Raw genomic sequence first — 19,983 nt, 5'->3', positions numbered from 1 at the left:
TCTCACTGGCCAGCTGGTCACCAGGTCTCTACCTTGCATGTGTGTGGGAGGGGGGTAGGGGGCATGCGGGGGATATGCATGCTTATGCGGGGGGGACATGTTGGAGGCCGTGCGTGCATTGCATTTACACGCATACTCGCATGCTTTGGGCACTCAGTCCGGAAAAGGTTAGCCATCCCTGCCTTAAAGCATCATCTTGAGGGAAGAAGCTGAAATTAAACTAAAAAACGTTTTTGAAACTTTAAAAAAAAGTCATTTATAGGTAAGACGCTACTTTCGTATGCAATATCTAAATCCGGCCGCGAGAGTCACAGTTCTAAACTATCCAGCCCAAGAATTTCGAGCCTTGTAGCATAAGGTGCTTTAGAGTGCAAAACCTGTCTTGTAAGAGTGCAAGGGGGCACTTAAGTCCCCTCCCTATGATATTCTTGGGAGATTGGGTTTTGGAGGCAGATCAGCCCTGGGGTTTGCTGCTGGGGGTTTGCAGGGGTTTGGGAGGTCCTTTCAATAAGATTCTGTGCAGTTTGGAGAACCCCCAAATCTCATTCCTGGATGGCCCAGCCCACCCCTTCCCTCCCAAGAGTCCCCACACTGCCCATTTTGGGTGCAGATAAGTGCAGGGCGTCTGTGGAGGCTTCAGAAGGCCAAAAACGGGCCCATTTCCAGCCTCCAGAGGGCTTCCGGGACCTGGGGAGGCCATTTTCACCCTCCCGGAGGCTCAAGAAAAACCTCCAGAGCCTGGGGAGTGCAAAAACGCCCCCCCCTCCGCCGCCATGGTGCAGGAGGCTGATTGGCCAATCCCACCATGGCCACACCCACTCAGCAACCAGACAAAGAACCTCTTGCTAAAATTTTTGAAGCCCACCCTTGGGTCACCCCCTCCTCCCTTATGAAGGAACCTTCCCCCCACCCAGAAATATCCTCTCATCATATCTCACAACCCTGCCTTTTCTTGTAATATTGAGGAATATTAAAAGCTTGGGAGTTGGGAATCAAATAAACCACATAGCAATTAGAGTTTGCAAGACTGTGGGTCAAGTCGCTGGCACCGACCTCAAGATCTCATTGTCATTTGGGGCATGATCTGCTTGTCATGCCGACCCCTGGAATAAAACTAAAGGCAATTCTCAAGAGGGCAGGGATAAGGCAATATGAGCCAGTTGTGTGCTGCAGCTGCCAAAAAAGCCAACCCAGTTCTAGGCTGCATCAACAGAGGGATAAAATCAAGATCACGTGAAGTGTTGATACCACTTTATAAGGCCTTGGGAAGGCCACACTTGGGATACAGCATCTAGTTGTGGTCACCATATTTTTAAAAATATGTTGAGACTCTAGAAAGAGTGCAGAGAAGAGCAACAACAATGATTAGGGGACTGGAGCATAAAATATACAAAGAACGGTTGCAGGAACTGGGTATGTCTTTAATGAAAAGGAGGACTAGGGGAGACATGATAGCAGTGTTCCAATATCTCAGGGGTTGCCCCAAAGAAGAGAGAGTCAAGCTATTCTTCAAATCACCCAAACATAGGACAAGAAACAATGGATGGAAACTAATCAAGGAGAGAAGCAATTAAAAAGAAATTTCATGAGAGTTAAGAACAATTAACCAGTGGAACATCTTGCCTCCAGAAGTTGTGAATGCTCCAACACTGGAAGTTTTTAAGAAGAAACTGGACAGCCCTTTTTCTGAAATGGTATAATGTTTCCTGCCTGAGCAGAGGGTTGGACTGGAAGACCTCCAAGGTCCCTTCCAACTGTTATTCTGTATTCTGTAAGAGAAGCTGGCATGTGAGTTGTGACATTTCACCGCCCAATTGGAATGTGGAGATCAAAAAGCCAATTTCATATAATACTGAATCAAGCTTGCAATCCGAGCTGGGGTGGGGGGGGGGAGGAATAAAAATAGGCAATTAAATTAAGAGTGAGTGACTTAGCCAACGTCTCCTTTTCAACTTCTATGTCAAACAAGGCATTTCATACAGAAGAGCTTTCACAACACAGCCCAAGAACAAGACATAAGTGGCTTAATTTTGCCAGAATTATTATTCTTATTAGATTTTTTAAATCCCTCTTTCATTAATTTATAAGTGACTTGAGGAGGTAAACTCCTTTTTTGTCCTATTTTCCCACAACCCTGTGAAGAAAGGATGGGTGAGAGAGAGGGATTGGTCCAAAGTGACGCAGCTGGCTATCATCTTTAAAGCAGTACTAGAACTCACCGTCTCCTGGTCATTGGCCCAGAATCACCCAGCCAGCTTTTGTGCACAAAGTGAGACTAGAACTCACACTCTCCTAGTGTTTGGCCCAAAGTCACCCAGCTGGCTTTGGGTCTAAGAACTCCCTGAGCTGTGACTAGAACTCCCAGAGCTGATTTTCATGCCTAGGTGGTACTAGAACTCATTGTCGTTTAGTTGATCAGCCCAAATCACCCAGCCGGCTTTTGTGCCTAAAGCAGAACTAGAATTCACTGACTCCTGGCAATTGACTCAAAGTCATCCAGCTAACTTTCATGCCAAGCTGGAACTAGAACTCACAGTTTCCTAGTGATTGATTCAAGTGGAATGCCCCCTCATCTTGCCACATGAATGAGCAAGAATGCTACATTTACCCATCATATTTTTTGCTAAATTCTCCCCTTTTCTGCAAGGATTTCCCCCCCCCCCATAATTGAACGAGAAACAATTAGGGGGGAAAATGAGGCAATTTTTCTAGGCTTATTATGGTTGACCTACACATATCAGCACCAAAGCAGAATTTGATTAATACTTAGATTGGAACCCACTAGGATTTCTCCAAATTGTGAATTCTACAAAATTCACATTTATAGTAAACCATATTTATAGCAAGTCACATTTATACACCATTCAAATGAGAAAATGAAAAGGCTATGCAGGAAGCAAAAGGCAAAGAGTCTACACCAGGGGTGTCCAAACTTGGGAACTTTAAGATTTGTGTCCATCAATCACCAGAAGTTTCATAATCCTTAGAAATGTGTTTCTCAACCTTGGCAACTTTAAAATATGTGGATTTCAAGTCCCAGAATTCTAGGGAATTGCATGCTGGCTGGGAAATTCTGGTAGCTGAAATCCAGGCAAGCTATCTGAAGAACTTTGAATTATAATGTTCTACCTTGCCAGGAAACACAGAGGACCAGAAAAAGAAAAAACAGATCTGTTTTCCCCCCCTTCCTTGGCAGTAATTCTTTAACCTTTACCTCTACGCACGCTCTCTGTCTCCCTCCCTTTAGTTGCCATAGGAAAAAGTTAACAAAAGTTTCCATGCCACAAAATTTACCCACAAGCTTGGAAACAGTTCCCTTGAGAACACAAATGAAACGACACCGAAACACACTAATGGGATCTTCTTGTCCCACACGTAGGAAAGTGTACTGCTATACCGCCAGCTATATAACGGAATAACAGAGTTGGAAGGGACCTTTGAGGTCTTCTAGTCCAACCCTCTGTTCAAGCAGAAGACCCTATACCATTCCGGAGAAATGGTTGTCCAGTCTCTTGTTAAAAAAACCTCCAGTAACGAAGCGCCCACAACAGAAGGACAAAAGGACAGAATAACAGAAGAACAGAATTAAAAGGGACCTTGGAGGTCTTCTAGTCCAACCCCCTGCTCAGGCAGGAGACCCTACACCATTTCAGACAAATGGTTGTCCAATCTCTTCTTAAAAACCTCCAGTGTTGGACCATTCACAACTTCTGGAGGCAAATTGTTCCACTGATTAATTGTTCTCACTGTCAGGAAATTTCTCCTCAGTTCTAAGTTACTTCTCTCCTTCATTAGTTTCCATGATTAGTTGATATTTATGATAGCTATTAAAGGAGCCATAATTCACTGGGCTGTAAAAAAGACAGGAAATCCCAAAGAAGAGGACTTGCAAGATTCTACTATTATACAGCCACATGCAGGTAGTCCTCAATTTATGACCAGTGGCTTAACGGCCATTTGATAAACCAGCCTCACTTAAAAACCGGTTCCAAAGTCTAGAGATCTGCTCTTGCCCCTGGGCTCATGTGACTTAAAATATACAGTTTTGTCCTTGACTTACAACTATATTGGGGAGAAGAACTACCGCTGTTAAACAAGGCAGCAATGAAATGAAAAATGCCCGATTTTACGTCCTTTTTGCCTTGACTAAGCAAATCACTGTGACAATGAAAAAGAAGAACATTAAGTGAATCTGGATTCACTGTTTGGCTTGGTTGGTTGGAAGCCAGCTGGGGATATCGCAAACGACCCTGAGACACTACCGTAAATATAAAGCAGTTGCCAAGTGCCTCAGTTCTGACTCCATGACCGTGGGGATGTTTTAATGGTCATAAGGGCAAGGACCAGTCGTAAGTAACAGTTTCCAGCACTGTCATAACGGAGGAATGGTTATAAGTCAAGGAATGGCTCTATTATCCTGTACACTCCCCATAGGGGAGTTATTCTTCTAACAGGTAGCTTCTCAAACGCCAGTTTTGAGAAAAATCAAAAGTCCAGCTTCTATTCTTTACTTTTGTGTCTTCCTAACGCTACTGTTAGATAAAACATTTAGCGTTTGCACAGGAAGAAGGTTTTTGTTAATATCCATGCAGCTGCCAATTGGAGACCTTGTGGTCCCAGGTCCTTAAAACAAGGAAGCTGCAGAGAAAGGTAAAGGTTCCCCTTGCACATCTGTGCTAGTCGTTCCTGACTCTAGGGGGCAGTGCTCATCTCCGTTTCAAAGCTGAAGAGCCAGCGCTGTCCGAAGACGTCTCCGTGGTCATGTGGCCGGCATGACTCAAAGTCGAAGGCGCACGGAATGCTGTTACCTTCCCATCAAGGTTGGTTTCTATTTTTCTACTTGCATTTTTACGTGCTTTCGAACTGCTAGGTTTGGCAGAAGTTGGGACAAGTAACGGGAGCTCACTTGGTTACGTGGTGCTAGGGATTCGAACTGCCAAACTGCTGAACTTTCTGATCGACATGCTCAGCGTCTTAGCCACTGAGCCACCAGTAGACTTGTGTAAATCTCATGGGAGATCTCATGACACCCCTTGAGATGTTGGTGGTCTCATACCGGACCTTTGTAAGAAGAAATGAGTCAGAACTGGTTTATTCTGCCATTTGGCCCATCCTAGAAGACAGCAAAACTGTATCCTAAGTGGTCAACAGATTCTCCCCCTCAACACATACACACAAATCCCTCTGATAATTCATCTGGATCCTGAGGCATTTTACCAACATACAAATGTTACCAAGAAGTCCATGAAAAGGGAACCGACTCCAAGAGCAGCAGTGGAAGAGGAGGAGGAGGAGGAGGAGGAGGAGGAGGAGGAGGAGGAGGAGGAGGAGGAGGAGGAGGAGGAGGAGGAGGAGGAGGAGGAGGAGGAGGAGGAGGAGGAAAGGAAATTCAGGTCATCGCTGCAAATTTCAGGCTTTGAAACCTAGAGGCAAACTGTTAGTGACTTGGAAACGTAGGTTTTGTGTCCAAAACTTTTTGCAACCTTTAAAAAGTTTAGCTGACCACTTTGTAGATGATTTTTCTCTCTCTCCTTTTCCCAAATATTTCTCTCTCTCTCTCCCTCTCCCCCTCTTCTCTCTCCATAATAAAAAAAATGAGGGGGATTGACTAGCTGAACTGAGAACGAGGTGGGCAACCTTCCATTCCAAATGTGGAAAATTAAAATCTAGTAGTGGCTCCCAGATCTTCTGCATGGCTGAAATTGGTTTTTTCTTCGATCCTACCCACACCGCCACTACACCGCATCAAGAGAAATTATAATAAGAAATTGGGAAGGCAAAAAAACCCCCACTCTTTTCATTCAAATGTTAGAATTATTTTTTTTAAAAAAAATAGAACAGCGATTTACAAACTTGCCAACTTTAAGACTTATGGAGTTCAACTCCCAGAATTCCTCAGCGATTGAAGGTGAACTTGGTGTGGATATAACTTTTTGGATAAGCAATATATATCTTTGATATTTTTTCCATTTCTCAGCACTGTTTGTTTGCATGCTCAAAATTTAGGGCTGCTGAAGACATCTGCCGAATAAGGATCAAAGGAAATGAAAACTGGGGTTCTCTATGCATCCTTATACGAGTTATTTTTTCCCTGAGGCAAAAACAGACGGGAAATGAAACTTTCCTGAACAAGAAAAACAATCCAAATATCTAGCTGGACCTGCAAAACTTTGTCTAGACAGAGATGGCGCCCATGAGTTAAAAGTCTTTCCTGCCCCCTAGTGGCCACTACTAGGTTTGCAGCCCAAATGTGGAGCTTTCCAATAATTTTTCCAACGTTTATCATCACGTTTGCTAACCGAGAGGCTCCTTTTTAAAACATTTTGTTCCTAGGATAAGGAGGTTGCTTGCCTAATAAAGTCAGCAAACGATTGTTTATAGTACTCTCTTCTGTTTCTGTTCTCTGTTCGGAAGAAAAATGGATCCAAAAAGCAGAGGAATTGGCCTGAGGTGGCAAATAGTCAGTGAAACGTCTGTTCCCTCTCTTTCTGACTCGCTCACTGCATCTATTCATTGGCACTTCAGTCTTGCAAGTTGCCAAGAAGCTTCTCCAAAAAAAAAAAATGATTTAAGTGCAAAAAACAATTGAACATTAAAAGATAGGGCCAAAACAGCAGAAAGATAAAAGCCCAATGTGTTCTAACTAGGATTGGCAGGGGAAATTCCTCAACAGCAAAAAAATCAGGGCTTTTTAGCTAAGCTAGGGTGAAACTTCCTTTCCCTTCATTTATCCTCCCTTCCCCTTCCCCTTCCTTTCTTTTTCCTTTCTTCCCCTTTTTCTTTCCTTTTCTTCCCTTCCTCTCTCTCCTTCCTTTTTTCATTTCCCTCTATTTATACACCCTTTCTCTCTTTCTTCTTTCTTTTTTTCTGCCTTCCTTCCTTCTTTCTTAGCTTCCTTCCTTTCTCTATCTCTTCTCTCCCCCCTCCTTCTTTCAATCCCTCCCTCCCTTCCTCCCTCCTTCCCTTTTTTCTTTGGCTTCCCCATTGTTTTCCTTCCTGCAGCCACAGATGGCAATATCTAATGGACCAAGAATGGAGGTGGATAAACCGTACCATTTCGCCCCCAGAACAGAAGCCCTGATTTGCTATTGCAATTTAAAGATAATCAAATAAAAGCCAGCTATCTAGTTATTAAGAAAAAGAGGATTTGGGCTCCAATACTGCAACATGAAAAAGAAAAATGGTGATTCTCATTATTTTTCATGGAGCAATTTCCAAAAAGGGGGAAAGTTTTAAAATTATATTTTATTTTGAGAGAAGGGACTGCCCAGACAGACCACATTAATAGTCTCTTGCCCCTGAACAAGAGAGATATCATTCCTCATTTCTATGCCAACTGCTCTTCCTCTAACAGTAGTTAGTCTAAGCAGCTTTCTAGTCCTCATTGTGCCTCTGTGTCGTTTTCTATGACTTAAGGAACAAAGCTTCTTCCCCAAGCGGATTTCCTCTCATGATTTCCAACATTCTCTGATCCCACATTTGCAATGCTGCCGTAGTCAAGAGAATGGATATCTGGAATGAAGAATCAATGTTTAAAAAGCTAAGTCAACCTGGTGTTTGGCTAGTGTTCTCGATAGAGACCAGCTGTTGGATCAACCCTGAAGGAATGTTCCACTATGTGAAATGCTTTTACTGTAACTCAATAACTGAGCATGGGGTGTTTTGTCTTCCTCCCTCCCTCCCTCCCATCCATCCATTCATCCATCCACCCACTCTTTCCTTCCTTTCTTCCATCCACCGTCCTTTATCCATTAGCCATCCATCCATCTATCCACTACCCAACTTTCCATCCTATCTATCCACCCATCCCATCCCCCCTCCCATCCATCTACCCTTTCCTTCCTTTCTTCCATACACCCACCATCCTTCCATCCATCCATCTATCTACCCCCCCAACTTTCCATCCTACTATCTATCCACCCATCTTTCTTTCTTCCGTCCATCATTCCATCCTTACATCAATCCCTTCCTTTCTTTCATCCACTGTTCTTCCATCCATTATCCATCCATCCATCTATCCACCCACCCAACGTTCTATTCTATTATCTATCAACCCATCCCATCCATCCATCATCCATCTAACCTTTCCTTCCTTTCTTCCATCCACCATCCTTCCATCCACTATCCATCCATCCATCTATCCACCCACCCAACTTTCCATCCTACTATCCCTCCATCCAGCCCATCCATCCTTTCATCCATCCATCCATCTCTTTCTTTCTTCCATCCATCATCCCATCCCATCCATCCTTACATCAATCTCTTCTTTTCTTCCATCCACCATCCTTCCATCCATTAATCCACCCACCCACCCACCCGCTCACCCACCCACCCAACGTTCCATCCCACTATCCACTCAACCCATCCATCCTTTCATCCATCCACCTATCCCTTTCTTTCTTTCTTTCTTTCTTTCTTCCATCCATCCATCCATCCATCATTCCATCCTTCCATCAATCCTTCTTCCATCCACTGTTCTTCCATCCATTATCCATACATACATACATCTCTTCCTTCCTTCCATCCATCCATCCATCCACCCATCTTTTTAAAGTCATTAAAGGAAGAAGCAGAAAATGAAAAACTCTTCACACATTAAGTTGTGAGATATAAAGAAAGATTATGTGAATTTCTTCTTGCAAGTAGAAAAAGAAATTAAAGAAATGGTGGCCACTACTAGTATTTGTAAATGAGGGAGAACCTTGTTAGAATATTTAATTTAGTAGCTGTAACAGTAATGTGTACAGTAGATCAGAACAACAACAACAACAACAACAACAATTTGCTGCTGTTGTTCTTGTTCTTGTTCTTCTTCTTTTTGTTGTTGTTGTTGTTCTTGTTGTTCTTTTGTTGTTGTTGTTGTAGGCCAGAACAGACAGTTGCAGTTGATTGATTGGAGAGTGCTGGATCCTGCATGAGGCAATCTACGCTATGATTGGCTGCTGTAGGTATGAAGGGGGCGTTTCCATTCCCCCCCCCCCACGCCTTTTTTCTTCTGTGTATTCTGTATGTTGCTAATTTTACCTCATGAAGTTCTTGTGTACTTGACTATATGTTCTTCCTTTTCTGGATGAAAAAAACTACTGAAAATTTGAACATTAAACATATTTATATTTACATAAAAGACTACAAGTTTATGTCAGTGTCTCCGACTTCATCTGCACAGCTGTTGCCCAATTCCATGACCATCCTTCTATGTGGTGGCCCCTAAAAACTGTCACTAAATATGCATGGGGGGAAAAGTGTTGGTATAATTTGAGGAAATCCCCTTTATTTTAGCCACTGGAGAAGATTTTTGTTCCATGTGAACATGGCTTTTTTGAACATGGATTTTTTGTTCCATGTGAACATGGATTTTTTGAACATGGATTTTTTGGTCCATGTGAACGTGGACAGGCAAACTGGATCTCATCGTGTAGGGAGTTTGCAAAGTACGGTCAAAAAGACAAGATGCAATGCGCATAAAAACAGTTGAGGCTTTGACTGGACCATGTTAGCCACCTATTTTCCTTTTTTTAAAAATCTTATCCTGTGGACCTCTTGCCATGCTTCTGTCTGCAGTATATCGGGACCCACCTTCTCCCCCAGTATTCGATCAGCCTGGTTTTAAAGGGAGGCAGATAAATAAGAAGCAACACTTTGCTTAATTTTTTTAAAAAAAAAACTACAAAAAAGATGTCAGGGCTTTGGAAAAACTGCAAAGAAGAGCAAATAAGATGGCTTTGAGACAAAAACATATGAAGAACAGTTTCAGGAATTGGGAATGGCCAGTCCAAAGAAAAGAAGGACAAGCAGGGGCATAATAGCAATATTCCAGTAGTTGAGGGGCTGCACAAAGAAGAGGGGGTCAACTTATTTTTCAAAGCAGCAGAAGGCAGGAGAAGAAGCAACAGATGGAAAGTAATCAAGGAGAGAAGCAATTTGGAATTAAAGAGAAACTTCCTAACAGTGAGGACAATTAACCAGTGGAACTGCTTGCCACCAGAAGTTGCGGGTGCTCCAACATGGAGGTTTTTAAGAAGAGGCTGAACAGCCACTTATCAAAATGGTGTAGGTCTCCTACTTTTGCAGGGGGTTGGACTAGAAGACCTCCAAGGACCCTTCCAGCTCTATTCTGATTGACCGATTGTTTTAAAGCTTGGAAAATTTCAGATCAAAGCCAAGAGAAATTTTGAGCTGTTGCCACATGTCATAAAGCAGGGATCCCCAATTCCCAAGCTGTGCCCCACTACCAGGCCTTGAATCATTTGGAACTGGGCGCAGAAGTGGCGGGCAAGTGCATGCATGTGCATACCCACTTGTGCAAGCAGCAGCCAAGTGCGTGCGTGCGTGCAGCTCCACTTGTGCGATGGGCCTGCTGCTCATGCAAATGGAGCTGCATGCATGCGCTTGCTCGCCATTCACGTTGAACCATCCCCTCTCCCCTTTTCCCCATTGAGCCGCAAAGCTGGAAAAGTTGGGGAACTTGGTCAAAAAGAACCACGCAACCCCTTGGATTCTGTAAAGTGGGCCAGGAAGTTGACCCATTGACTGCTACAACTGACAGCTGCACAGAGGCATGTGCCAAGGGACATAGGTTATGCCTGAGGGTGCAAAGGGTGTGCCTACATGTGCAAGGGTGGAAGATGACCAAATGCTCACCCTTTTTGGTTATTCCTATTAAAGGAGACTGCGACCAAAGCATGAAAACTGAGTGGCTGCTGCGCCCAGTGTCTCTTTTGTGCACTGCTTAAAGAGACAGTTCTGGAGTGGGGCTGCCCAAAACTGGTGTCTCTATTTGCCTTGGTAACTATGAATATCTCCAGAGTGGTCTGCTAGAGAAGATAAGGGACCATTTATGAGCCCAGGCTGCTGATTGAATATCTTTGAATCTCTCCAATGGAGTAGTCTGCTAGAGAAGATTAAGAGTCCATCTATAGGTACAGCCTAATGGTTGACTTGTTTCTGTATTTGATGGAGACACTTGTTTGTGTTTGAATGGGCCACTCCCAGTTTTAATTTCTCTGTTGTTTTAAGAAAAACAGGGTAACTCATACACACAAGAGGAGGAGGAGGAGAGAGCTGGAGGGGACGGGGAGAGGGAGGAAAAAGAGGAAGAGGAGGAAAAGAAAGGAGGAGGAGGAAGACGAAGAAAGAAAAAAGAAGAACTGGGAGAGAGGAGGAAGGTAGGGATGGATGGGTGAAGGAAAGGAGGGAGAGAAGGGGAAGAGGAAAAACAATAGAGGGCAGGGGAAAAGGATTCCACTTCTTAAATTTCTGCCTGTTGCCTCTCTGTTACCAGCTAAGCCACCAGACTTACCTCTCAATTTTCATGCTTTGACAGCTACCAGTTTCATGCTAGTAAGTTCTGGGTTTGGGAACAGTGTACTTCCAAACCCTTCAAATTCCGCCACAGTCTTTGGCAAAGCATTTGGCTGAACAAGCAATGCAGGTTGCCAACGTGCTTTCCACAATGAAACTCCTCGGCTATCACCAGATGAGCAACTCATCCCAACATGGGGCAATTGGAAACCTGGAGCCCCGATATTTAAAATTTGCCTCGTCAACGGATAAATGCTCATCCTTTGCAACTTATCTCCCGCCACAAGACCAAATATGCCTTTATGTCCCCATTAACAGCTCAGTGCTCTGCCCTATTCTTATCTCTAGCTACACCAGCTGTCCTTTGCTTCACACCCAGCTTTTAAAAAGCACCAACTTTGGCGGGAGGCAAAATTTTATGAACAGCTCTTGGGGATAAAAAAAAGTTCCTGAAAAGCCCCTCAAAAGAAGAATCTGCCCTCTTGGTTTCCATGAAATTAATCTCTGACTGGCCAAAGAACTTTACCAACGTCCTCAATTCGTTTGGAGCAGCGGGTGCCAATTTATGCTTCCATCACCCATGAGGACTAGAATCTTTAAAAATCAACCCACCCGCCACCCCAGGGCAGTAACTGCACAGAAGAAGAGCTTCCCATCCCACTTACCTGGTTGAGTCCCAACAAGTTGCCTTCCAGATTGGTTGTGATGCCAGAAAGGATGGCAGTGCCCACCACAGCGCCCAAGCACTGCGCCACGATGTACATGACTGCCCGGAGAATGCTGATTTGGCAGCTGAGCAGAAGACCCAAGGTCACAGCCGGGTTCAAGTGGGCTCCGCTAATGTGGCCCACGCTTTGGGCCATGGTGGCGATGGAGATGCCAAAAGCCAAGGAGACTTTCACGTTGTCTTGGATGGGCGTGATGGTCTTGTTGGCCATCACGGGGAATTGGAAACCCAGAGCTGAGCCGATGCTGATGAAGATGAAGAGGCTCATGGCCAAAAATTCGGCCACGACAGCTCTCCAGAATGCTTTCTTCTTTAATTCACTAGCCATGGTGTTCTTCCTTCTTCTTCTCTTTCTCCTTCTTATTCTTTCTCCTCTTTGCCCTTTTCTCCTTTCCTTTCTCCCCTTCTCTTCAGTTCCTCTTGTAGCCTCCTCAGCTGGCTTCCTGCTGCCTTAAAAACTGGGAAGTGAGAAAGACAGGAGAAGACGAATTATTTATAGGGTTCTGGGTGGCCAGGAGGAGGGAAGGGTGTTGTACAATGAGAGGAAAGAACCTCAAGCTTACTGCTCACTGTTAAACCGATGCAAAGCACCATCCGTTGCTTGCCAGTTTTTTTCCCTCCCTCTTCCCTTAGCTTCTCCCACCCACAAAACTTTTACTCCTTCACTTCTCCCTGTGCAGACTCAGTTCTTTGCGGCTGCTGCACCTTTCTCCTTTTTTGAATAATTCCTGATTAGCCAGCCACCACCGTAGCTCTTATTCAGGCTTTTAAACATCTTTTCCTCATCTTGCATATATGCAAAGACAGAAACTGGCCACAATTAAAGCCCCTTTTTGACTTTCTTAACCAGAAGTGCCCTAGTTGAGTGTTCTGGGAATGTTGGCAAGCACTTAAGACTCCCTTGCAAAGACCATAAAGAAGGGGGGGGGGGAATTTCCTGACCTTTAAATATTTTTTTAAAGAAACCAGAGGTGTAATAACCAAAGAGAGAGCGATTACTCTTTGCAGCCATAAGAGAGATAGCAGCCTTCTCCGATTGTGCTTTTTAGGGGTTGTGATCATTTTTTTCTCTCTCTCCGGATAAATGGTTGTTAGGAAGCTGATCCCACAAAGGACAAGTTTGCACAATCTGGGAAACAGGAAAACACAGCAGAAATATATATATACAGATATGATTTTTTTTTCCTGTTAAATGAACAGCAAAAGAAGTGGGAACTTCCACTCGCTTGAAAAGAGGCTCCTATCAGCTTCAGGTCCTGAGAGGCTGCCATAGAAACCCCAGCCTTGAAGCTCACCCAAGAATTTGGCTCACTCCATTTAAACTTTTTGAGTTTTATCTCAGATTCCTTCCGTGGCTTTTTTTTCTTTTCTCTTTTCGAGCCCAACTTGGTGACAGCAGATCTAGGCTTGGGATGTATTTTATTTGTATCTGACATTCCTTCTGGGTGAGTAGCCTCCAGGGAGCTGAAATAGCTTTAGCAGCCCTGCCTAAGCTGTGATCATATTCAGATTTAATGTAGACATTTGGAAGCTTTATCAGAAAGGAACTGGGTTTTTCTTCACCCGTCCTATCTCTTCCCTTCAAATACCTGTATGTTTTCATGAAACTCCGCTCCTCGACAAATTAACCTTCAGAGTTATCCATTTGGTACAGATCAAACTGAAACTGCTTGGATACCATGATGTGAAATTCAGCAAAAATAAAAAGACTTACAGTAAGTTTTATATCTACAGTGGGAACAATTAACCAGTGGAACAGCTTTGCTCCAACACTGGAGTTTTTCAAGAAGAGACTGGATATGTTCTAGGGTCTCCTACTTGAGCAGGGGATTAGACAAGAAGACCTCCGAGGTCCCTTCCAACTCTGTTTTCTGTGATTTTTAAGTTATTCTGCACTGTAACTGCACTTGATATGGGGCGAGAGTGGGGAGCTAAGAAAACTTTTCTGCTGGAAGCAATTTCAACCCTGGAAGGAGGAAAAAAAAAACGAAAACTTAAAGTAGTGTGTAGAGCTGTTTTCCATCACCAGGGACTATACAATTACAGGCTAGGTTTCTACATCAAAAGGGAAAGGAATTCTATAGATGGCACAGTAAGTGTCTATTTAGAAAAAGTGTATAAGACAACTTCTAAATGTATTTATGGCCCAGACCTGGTGAACCAACATCAAATGTTCCAAGTCATATGTTAGAATTTGATATGTTCTTATATCTATGAAGGGGAAGAGGTGGCTCAGTGGCTAAGATGCTGAGTTTGTCGATCAGGAAGGTCAGCAGTTGGGAGGTTCGAATCCTTAGCGCCGCGTAATGGAGTGAGCTCCTGTGACTTGTCCCAACTTCTGTCAACCTAGCAGTTCAATACAATACAATACAATAGTAGAGTTGGAAGGGACCTTGGAGGTCTTCTAGTCCAACCCCCTGCCTAGGCAGGAAACCCTATACCATTTCAGGCAAATGGCTATCCAACATCTTCTTAAAGACTTCCAGTGTTGGGGCATTCACAACTTCTGGAGGCAAGCTGTTCCACTGATTAATTGTTCTCACTGTCAGGAAATTCCTCCTCAGTTCTAAGTTGCTTCTCTCCTTGATTAGTTTCCACCCATTGCTTCTTGTTCTACCCTCAAAAGCATGTAAAAATGCAAGTAGAAAAATAGGAACCACCTTTGGTGGGAAGGGAACAGCGTTCCATGCGCCTTTGGGGGTTGAGTCATGCCGGCCACATGACCATGGAGACATCTTCGGACAGCGCTGGCTCTTTGGCTTTGAAACGGAGATAAGCACTGCCCCCTAGAGTCAGGAACGACTAGCACATACACGCAAGAGGAACCTTTACCTTTACCTATATCTATAAACAATACAAAATGTATTTCTCTCCCACACAACGCTGCAAGGGAAGCCAGTCTGGAAGAGAAGGGATGGGGTACAATTCAGCCTGTGAAGATTCATGGTCCGGCAAGGACTAAGCGGTCCTTGATTTATTACCACAACTTAGAAGGAAAATTTTCATTGTTAAGCATGATAGTTGTTAATTGAGTTTTGCCTCATTTTATGACCTTTCTTACCACAGTTGTTAAGTGAATTACTGCAGTTGTCAAAGTTAGCAACACGGTTGTTAAGTGGCTTCCCCAGTGACTTTGCTTGTCAGAAGGCCACCAAAGGGGATCGTGTGATTCTGGGATGCTGAAATTGTCATAAAGGCAAGTCAGTTGCCACGTGGCTGAATTTTGATCACATGACCGTGGGGATGATGCAATGGTCATGTGTATTTTTTTTTCGAGTGCCAATGTAACCATGAACAGTCACCAAATGAATGGTTGTAAGTTGAGGACTACCTCATGACTATCCAGTAACCAAACTGGATCTCTCCTGCATTCTTTGCAGAGCTTCCCAAGCTCAGTGCAATGTACATTTATCCCATTTCCTTTGCAGTAACAACAACCTTTTGAGGTAGTCTGAACTGAAAGAGGGAGACTGAGTAGGACAAAGTCCAACCCAGGAAGTTTCTATGGTGGAGGAGGATTAGAACCTAGATCTCCATTTTTCCACCTCCTCCTCCTCCTTCCGCTCCTCCTCCTCTTCCTCCTCCTCCCATTTTTGACTCCTCTCAACTACCAAATCCCTGCAATTTTTGACATTTTAAAACTGATTTGCCATTGCCTTCTTCCTAGGGCTGAAAAAAGTTTAAGATGATGAGTGACTAGAACTCACAGTCCCCTTGTGATTCCAATGCACTCCAAAACTTAACCTTCATCCACCAGCATGGAACTCATATCCAAAAAATGCAGAAAGTCCTTTGTTTGCTCTTTGTTGGACTTCCTTGTGGCACTAGGTTTTTTTCTCTTCACACACACACACACACACTTTAAGTCATCTCCGTGAGCAATGCTTTGCTTAAGTTGTATGCATGATTCGTTCTTCGAAGTCTGAAGCATGCCCAGCCCAGGATCTTCCTCAATTAATGGTTTACAATTTTTCTGAATCTCTAACACAAATATTGAATACTGTTATTCTATCGCACATCAGAAAATGATTAATCATAAATACATGGTTTTAAATGTTAAATATCATCCGAGGAGCAGTTATACATATTTGTTTAACATCTGCAAATATATAGATTATGCAGTGTATTTAAAAAATAACATTAAAAATGACATAAGAAAAGAAACTCACAGTGCACTATAATCAAGTCCATGGCTATTGATACATTGCAGGAAATTATTTGAGAATCACTGTCCAATGACTGAATCAGACGGGTGTGTCTGATTCTGGCAAGACCTTGCGTTGGCTGACGCATTCTGGTGCTGTGTTTAAAAGTCTTTAAAGCTGGTAGCTTTAAAAAGAAGAGAAAATACTGAGAGCCAGTTTGCTGTAACGGTAAGGCATTGGGCTAGAAATCAATAAGCAGTGAGTTCTAGTCCTAATTTGGGTACAAAAGCCAAAGGGATGATTTTAGGTCAATCACCAGGAGACAGTGGGCTCTGGTTCCACTTTAAGTATGAAAGCCAGCTGGGTAACTTCAATCCAATCACCAGGAGATGGTGAATTCCCACCTTAATAACTTTGGACCAATCGCCCCATGCCCTTCGAGTATTCTAGCCAGGTAATGACCAGAATGACCACAACAGAAACTTAGGTTCGTTTCAAGTAAATATATTCTTTTAGTTTTGCAAATTTGTTTTATTGCTCACACCAAGAATTCGAATGCTGAACTGAACATTCAAACAAAGCCTTCAAAGTTCCACATTGGATTTTAATATCTGGTGATATCTTGCCCCATTTCATAACCTCCCTTGACACAGTTGTTACGTGGACCATTGCAGTTGTTAAGTTAGTCACAAGCTTGTGAAGTGAATCTGGCTTCCCCTTGCTTGCCAGGAAGTTGCAAAAGGTGATCACGTGACCCTGGGACACTGCAACCGTCATAAATGTGAGCCAGTTGGCAAGTGTCCGAATTTTGATCACATGACTATGGGGATGATGCAATGGTGGTAGGTGTGAAAAATGGTCATGAGTGAATTTTTTCAGTGCCACTGTCACTAAATTATACCGTTGTAATTTGAGGGCTACCCATATAGGTAGTCTGAAGTTCTGCTACACATGAACCAAAATCTTGATTCAAACTGAATTAAAAGCTTTTTTTCCACCTAATAAAGCAGAACCCTCAGACTTATGAGGATTAGTGTTTAAGCACTTCTAATAACCAGGAATTTTTTTATTATCTGATTCTTGGCCTCTTTTCTTGAAAGCAGCGTATGCAGGATGAAATATTCTGGGCAATATCTTCTGAATTATTATTATTTTGCCAACATAAGCTGTTGAAATCTTAGTACTGAAGAAATATAAAATGGAGGGTAACTCAGACCAGGTCTTACTGACTCCAATATTACTGCAGTGGAAGCATTATGGTACAAAACTGGAAGCACTTTAGAGTCATAAAATATCTGCAAATATTTACTAAAGAAAAGCTAAAAGAGTGAGGACAAAAAAAATTGGCAAAACCATAATCATATCCACCAGGACAGGTTTAGCCAACCTTAGTCATTTTAAGGTACGTGGACTTCAACTCCCAGAATACCCCAACCAGTATTTCTAGCTGGAGTATTCTGGGGGTTGAGATCCACACATTTTAGACCTGGCAGAGACTTCATAATGTATCAGGAAGAGGATTAGGGAGAAGCAATTTGGCCAAACTGGCTCTCATTTTTGATATCACCAGGGAGATAGGCTTATTTAATGTATACATCAAACCCCCAAGGGTTTGTTTCCTAGGCAGTATTCAGGAAACATCTGGTTTAAATACTGATTTTGTTGCCAACGATGGCAACATTATATTCCAAGACAGTGCCATGATTTCATATATTAAATCATCCTGCCTAATACTCTTTTTAAATAGTAATGTCAGTCACGTCAAGACTTGGGTGGACCAAGGCAGAAAAATCGAAGGAGAGGGGAGGGGAGGGGAGAAGAGAAAAGAACAATATGAGGAGAGGAGAGTAGAAGAGAAGAGAAGAGAAGAGAAGAATATGAGGAGAAAAGAATATGAGGTGAGGAGAGTAGAAGAGAAGAGAACAATATGAGGAGAGGAGAATATGAGGAGAGGAGAGTAGAAGAGAAGAATATGAGGAGAGAAGAATATGAGAAGAGTAGAAGAGAAGAGAAGAATATGAGGAGAGGAGAATATGAGGAGAGTAGAGTAGAAGAGAAGAGAAGAATATGAGGAGAGAAGAATATGAGTAGAGTAGAAGAGAAGAGAACAATATGAGGAGAGGAGAATATGAGGAGAGGAGAGTAGAAGAGAAGAGAACAATATGAGGAGAGGAGAATATAAGGAGAGGAGAGTAGAAGAGAAGAGAAGAATATGAGGAGAGAAGAATATGAGGAGAGGAGAGTAGAAGAGAAGAGAACAATATGAGGAGAGGACAATATGAGGAGAGGAGAGTAGAAGAGAAGAGAACAATATGAGGAGAGGAGAATATGAGGAGAGGAGAGTAGAAGAGAAGAATATGAGGAGAGAAGAATATGAGGAGAGTAGAAGAAAAGAATATGAGGAGAGGAGAATATGAGGAGAGTAGAGTAGAAGAGAAGAGAAGAATATGAGGAGAGAAGAATATGAGGAGAGTAGAGTAGAAGAGAAGAGAAGAATATGAGGAGAGAAGAATATGAGGAGAGAAGAATATGAGGAGAGAAGAATATGAGGTGAGGAGAGTAGAAGAGAAGATAACAATATGAGGAGAGGAGAATATGAGGAGAGGAGAGTAGAAGAGAAGAGAAGAGAAGAATATGAGGAGAGAAGAATATGAGGAGAGAAGAATATGAGGAGAGGAGAATATGAGGAGAGGAGAGTAGAAGAGAAGAATATGAGGAGAGAAGAATATGAGAAGAGTAGAAGAGAAGAGAAGAATATGAGGAGAGGAGAATATGAGGAGAGTAGAGTAGAAGAGAAGAGAAGAATATGAGGAGAGAAGAATATGAGTAGAGTAGAAGAGAAGAGAACAATATGAGGAGAGGAGAATATGAGGAGAGGAGAGTAGAAGAGAAGAGAAGAATATGAGGAGAGAAGAATATGAGGAGAGTAGAGTAGAAGAGAAGAGGAGAATATGAGGAGAGGAGAATATGAGGAGAGGAGAGTAGAAGAGAAGAGAAGAATATGAGGAGAGAAGAATATGAGGAGAGTAGAGTAGAAGAGAAGAGAACAATATGAGGAGAGGAGAATATGAGGAGAGGAGAGTAGAAGAGAAGAGAAGAATATGAGGAGAGAAGAATATGAGGAGAGAAGAATATGAGGTGAGGAGAGTAGAAGAGAAGAGAACAATATGAGGAGAGGAGAATATGAGGAGAGGAGAGTAGAAGAGAAGAGAAGAGAAGAATATGAGGAGAGAAGAATATGAGGTGAGGAGAGTAGAAGAGAAGAGAAGAATATGAGGAGAGGAGAATATGAGGAGAGGAGAGTAGAGGAGAAGAATATGAGGAGAGAAGAATATGAGGAGAGAAGAAGAGAAGAGAAGAATATGAGGAGAGGAGAATATGAGGAGAGGAGAGTAGAAGAGAAGAGAAGAATATGAGGAGAGGAGAGGAGAAGAGAAGAGAACAATATGAGGAGAGGAGAATATGAGGAGAGGAGAGTAGAAGAGAAGAATATGAGGAGAGGAGAATATGAGGAGAGGAGAGTAGAAGAGAAGAGAAGAGAAGAATATGAGGAGAGAAGAATATGAGGTGAGGAGAGGAGAGGAGAAGAGAAGGGAATTCTGTATTGGCCAAGTATGATGGAACACATAAGGAATTTGTTATCGGTACAGATTACAGAAGCTCTCGGTATACATACAAGCCACAAACTGTTAAATCATAATATTTATAAGATAAGCAGATTTTTCAGAGGCTGCAATCCCGTTGACATCTCTTTTTAAAATATCTTTTTGCATATATGGAAATTGGCTATGATTATCTTCATAAGGTTTG

At 42.8% G+C, this 19,983-nt stretch overlaps 1 protein-coding gene across 1 annotated transcript in view; it reads right to left on the bottom strand.

Moving 5' to 3' along the window:
- AQP1 (aquaporin 1 (Colton blood group)) overlaps positions 1-16,259 on the bottom strand; it is a 35,639-nt gene extending 19,380 nt beyond the window's left edge. Inside the window, exons 1-2 of the mRNA XM_081970236.1 lie at positions 16,198-16,259; positions 11,967-12,486 (exon numbers count right to left, since the gene is read on the bottom strand). Coding sequence (XP_081826362.1) covers positions 11,967-12,356 — 390 coding nt within the window. The 5' untranslated portion in view covers positions 12,357-12,486; positions 16,198-16,259. The remainder of the gene's footprint in view (positions 1-11,966; positions 12,487-16,197) is intronic.
- Positions 16,260-19,983: the final 3,724 nt, after the last annotated feature.

Source organism: Natrix helvetica, assembly GCF_964273705.1.
Source record: "Natrix helvetica genome assembly, chromosome: Z".
In the NCBI taxonomy this organism is placed as follows: Eukaryota; Metazoa; Chordata; class Lepidosauria; order Squamata; family Natricidae; genus Natrix; species Natrix helvetica.
Note: the sequence above shows the minus strand (reverse complement) of the source record. Positions and strands in the feature narration are given on the sequence as shown.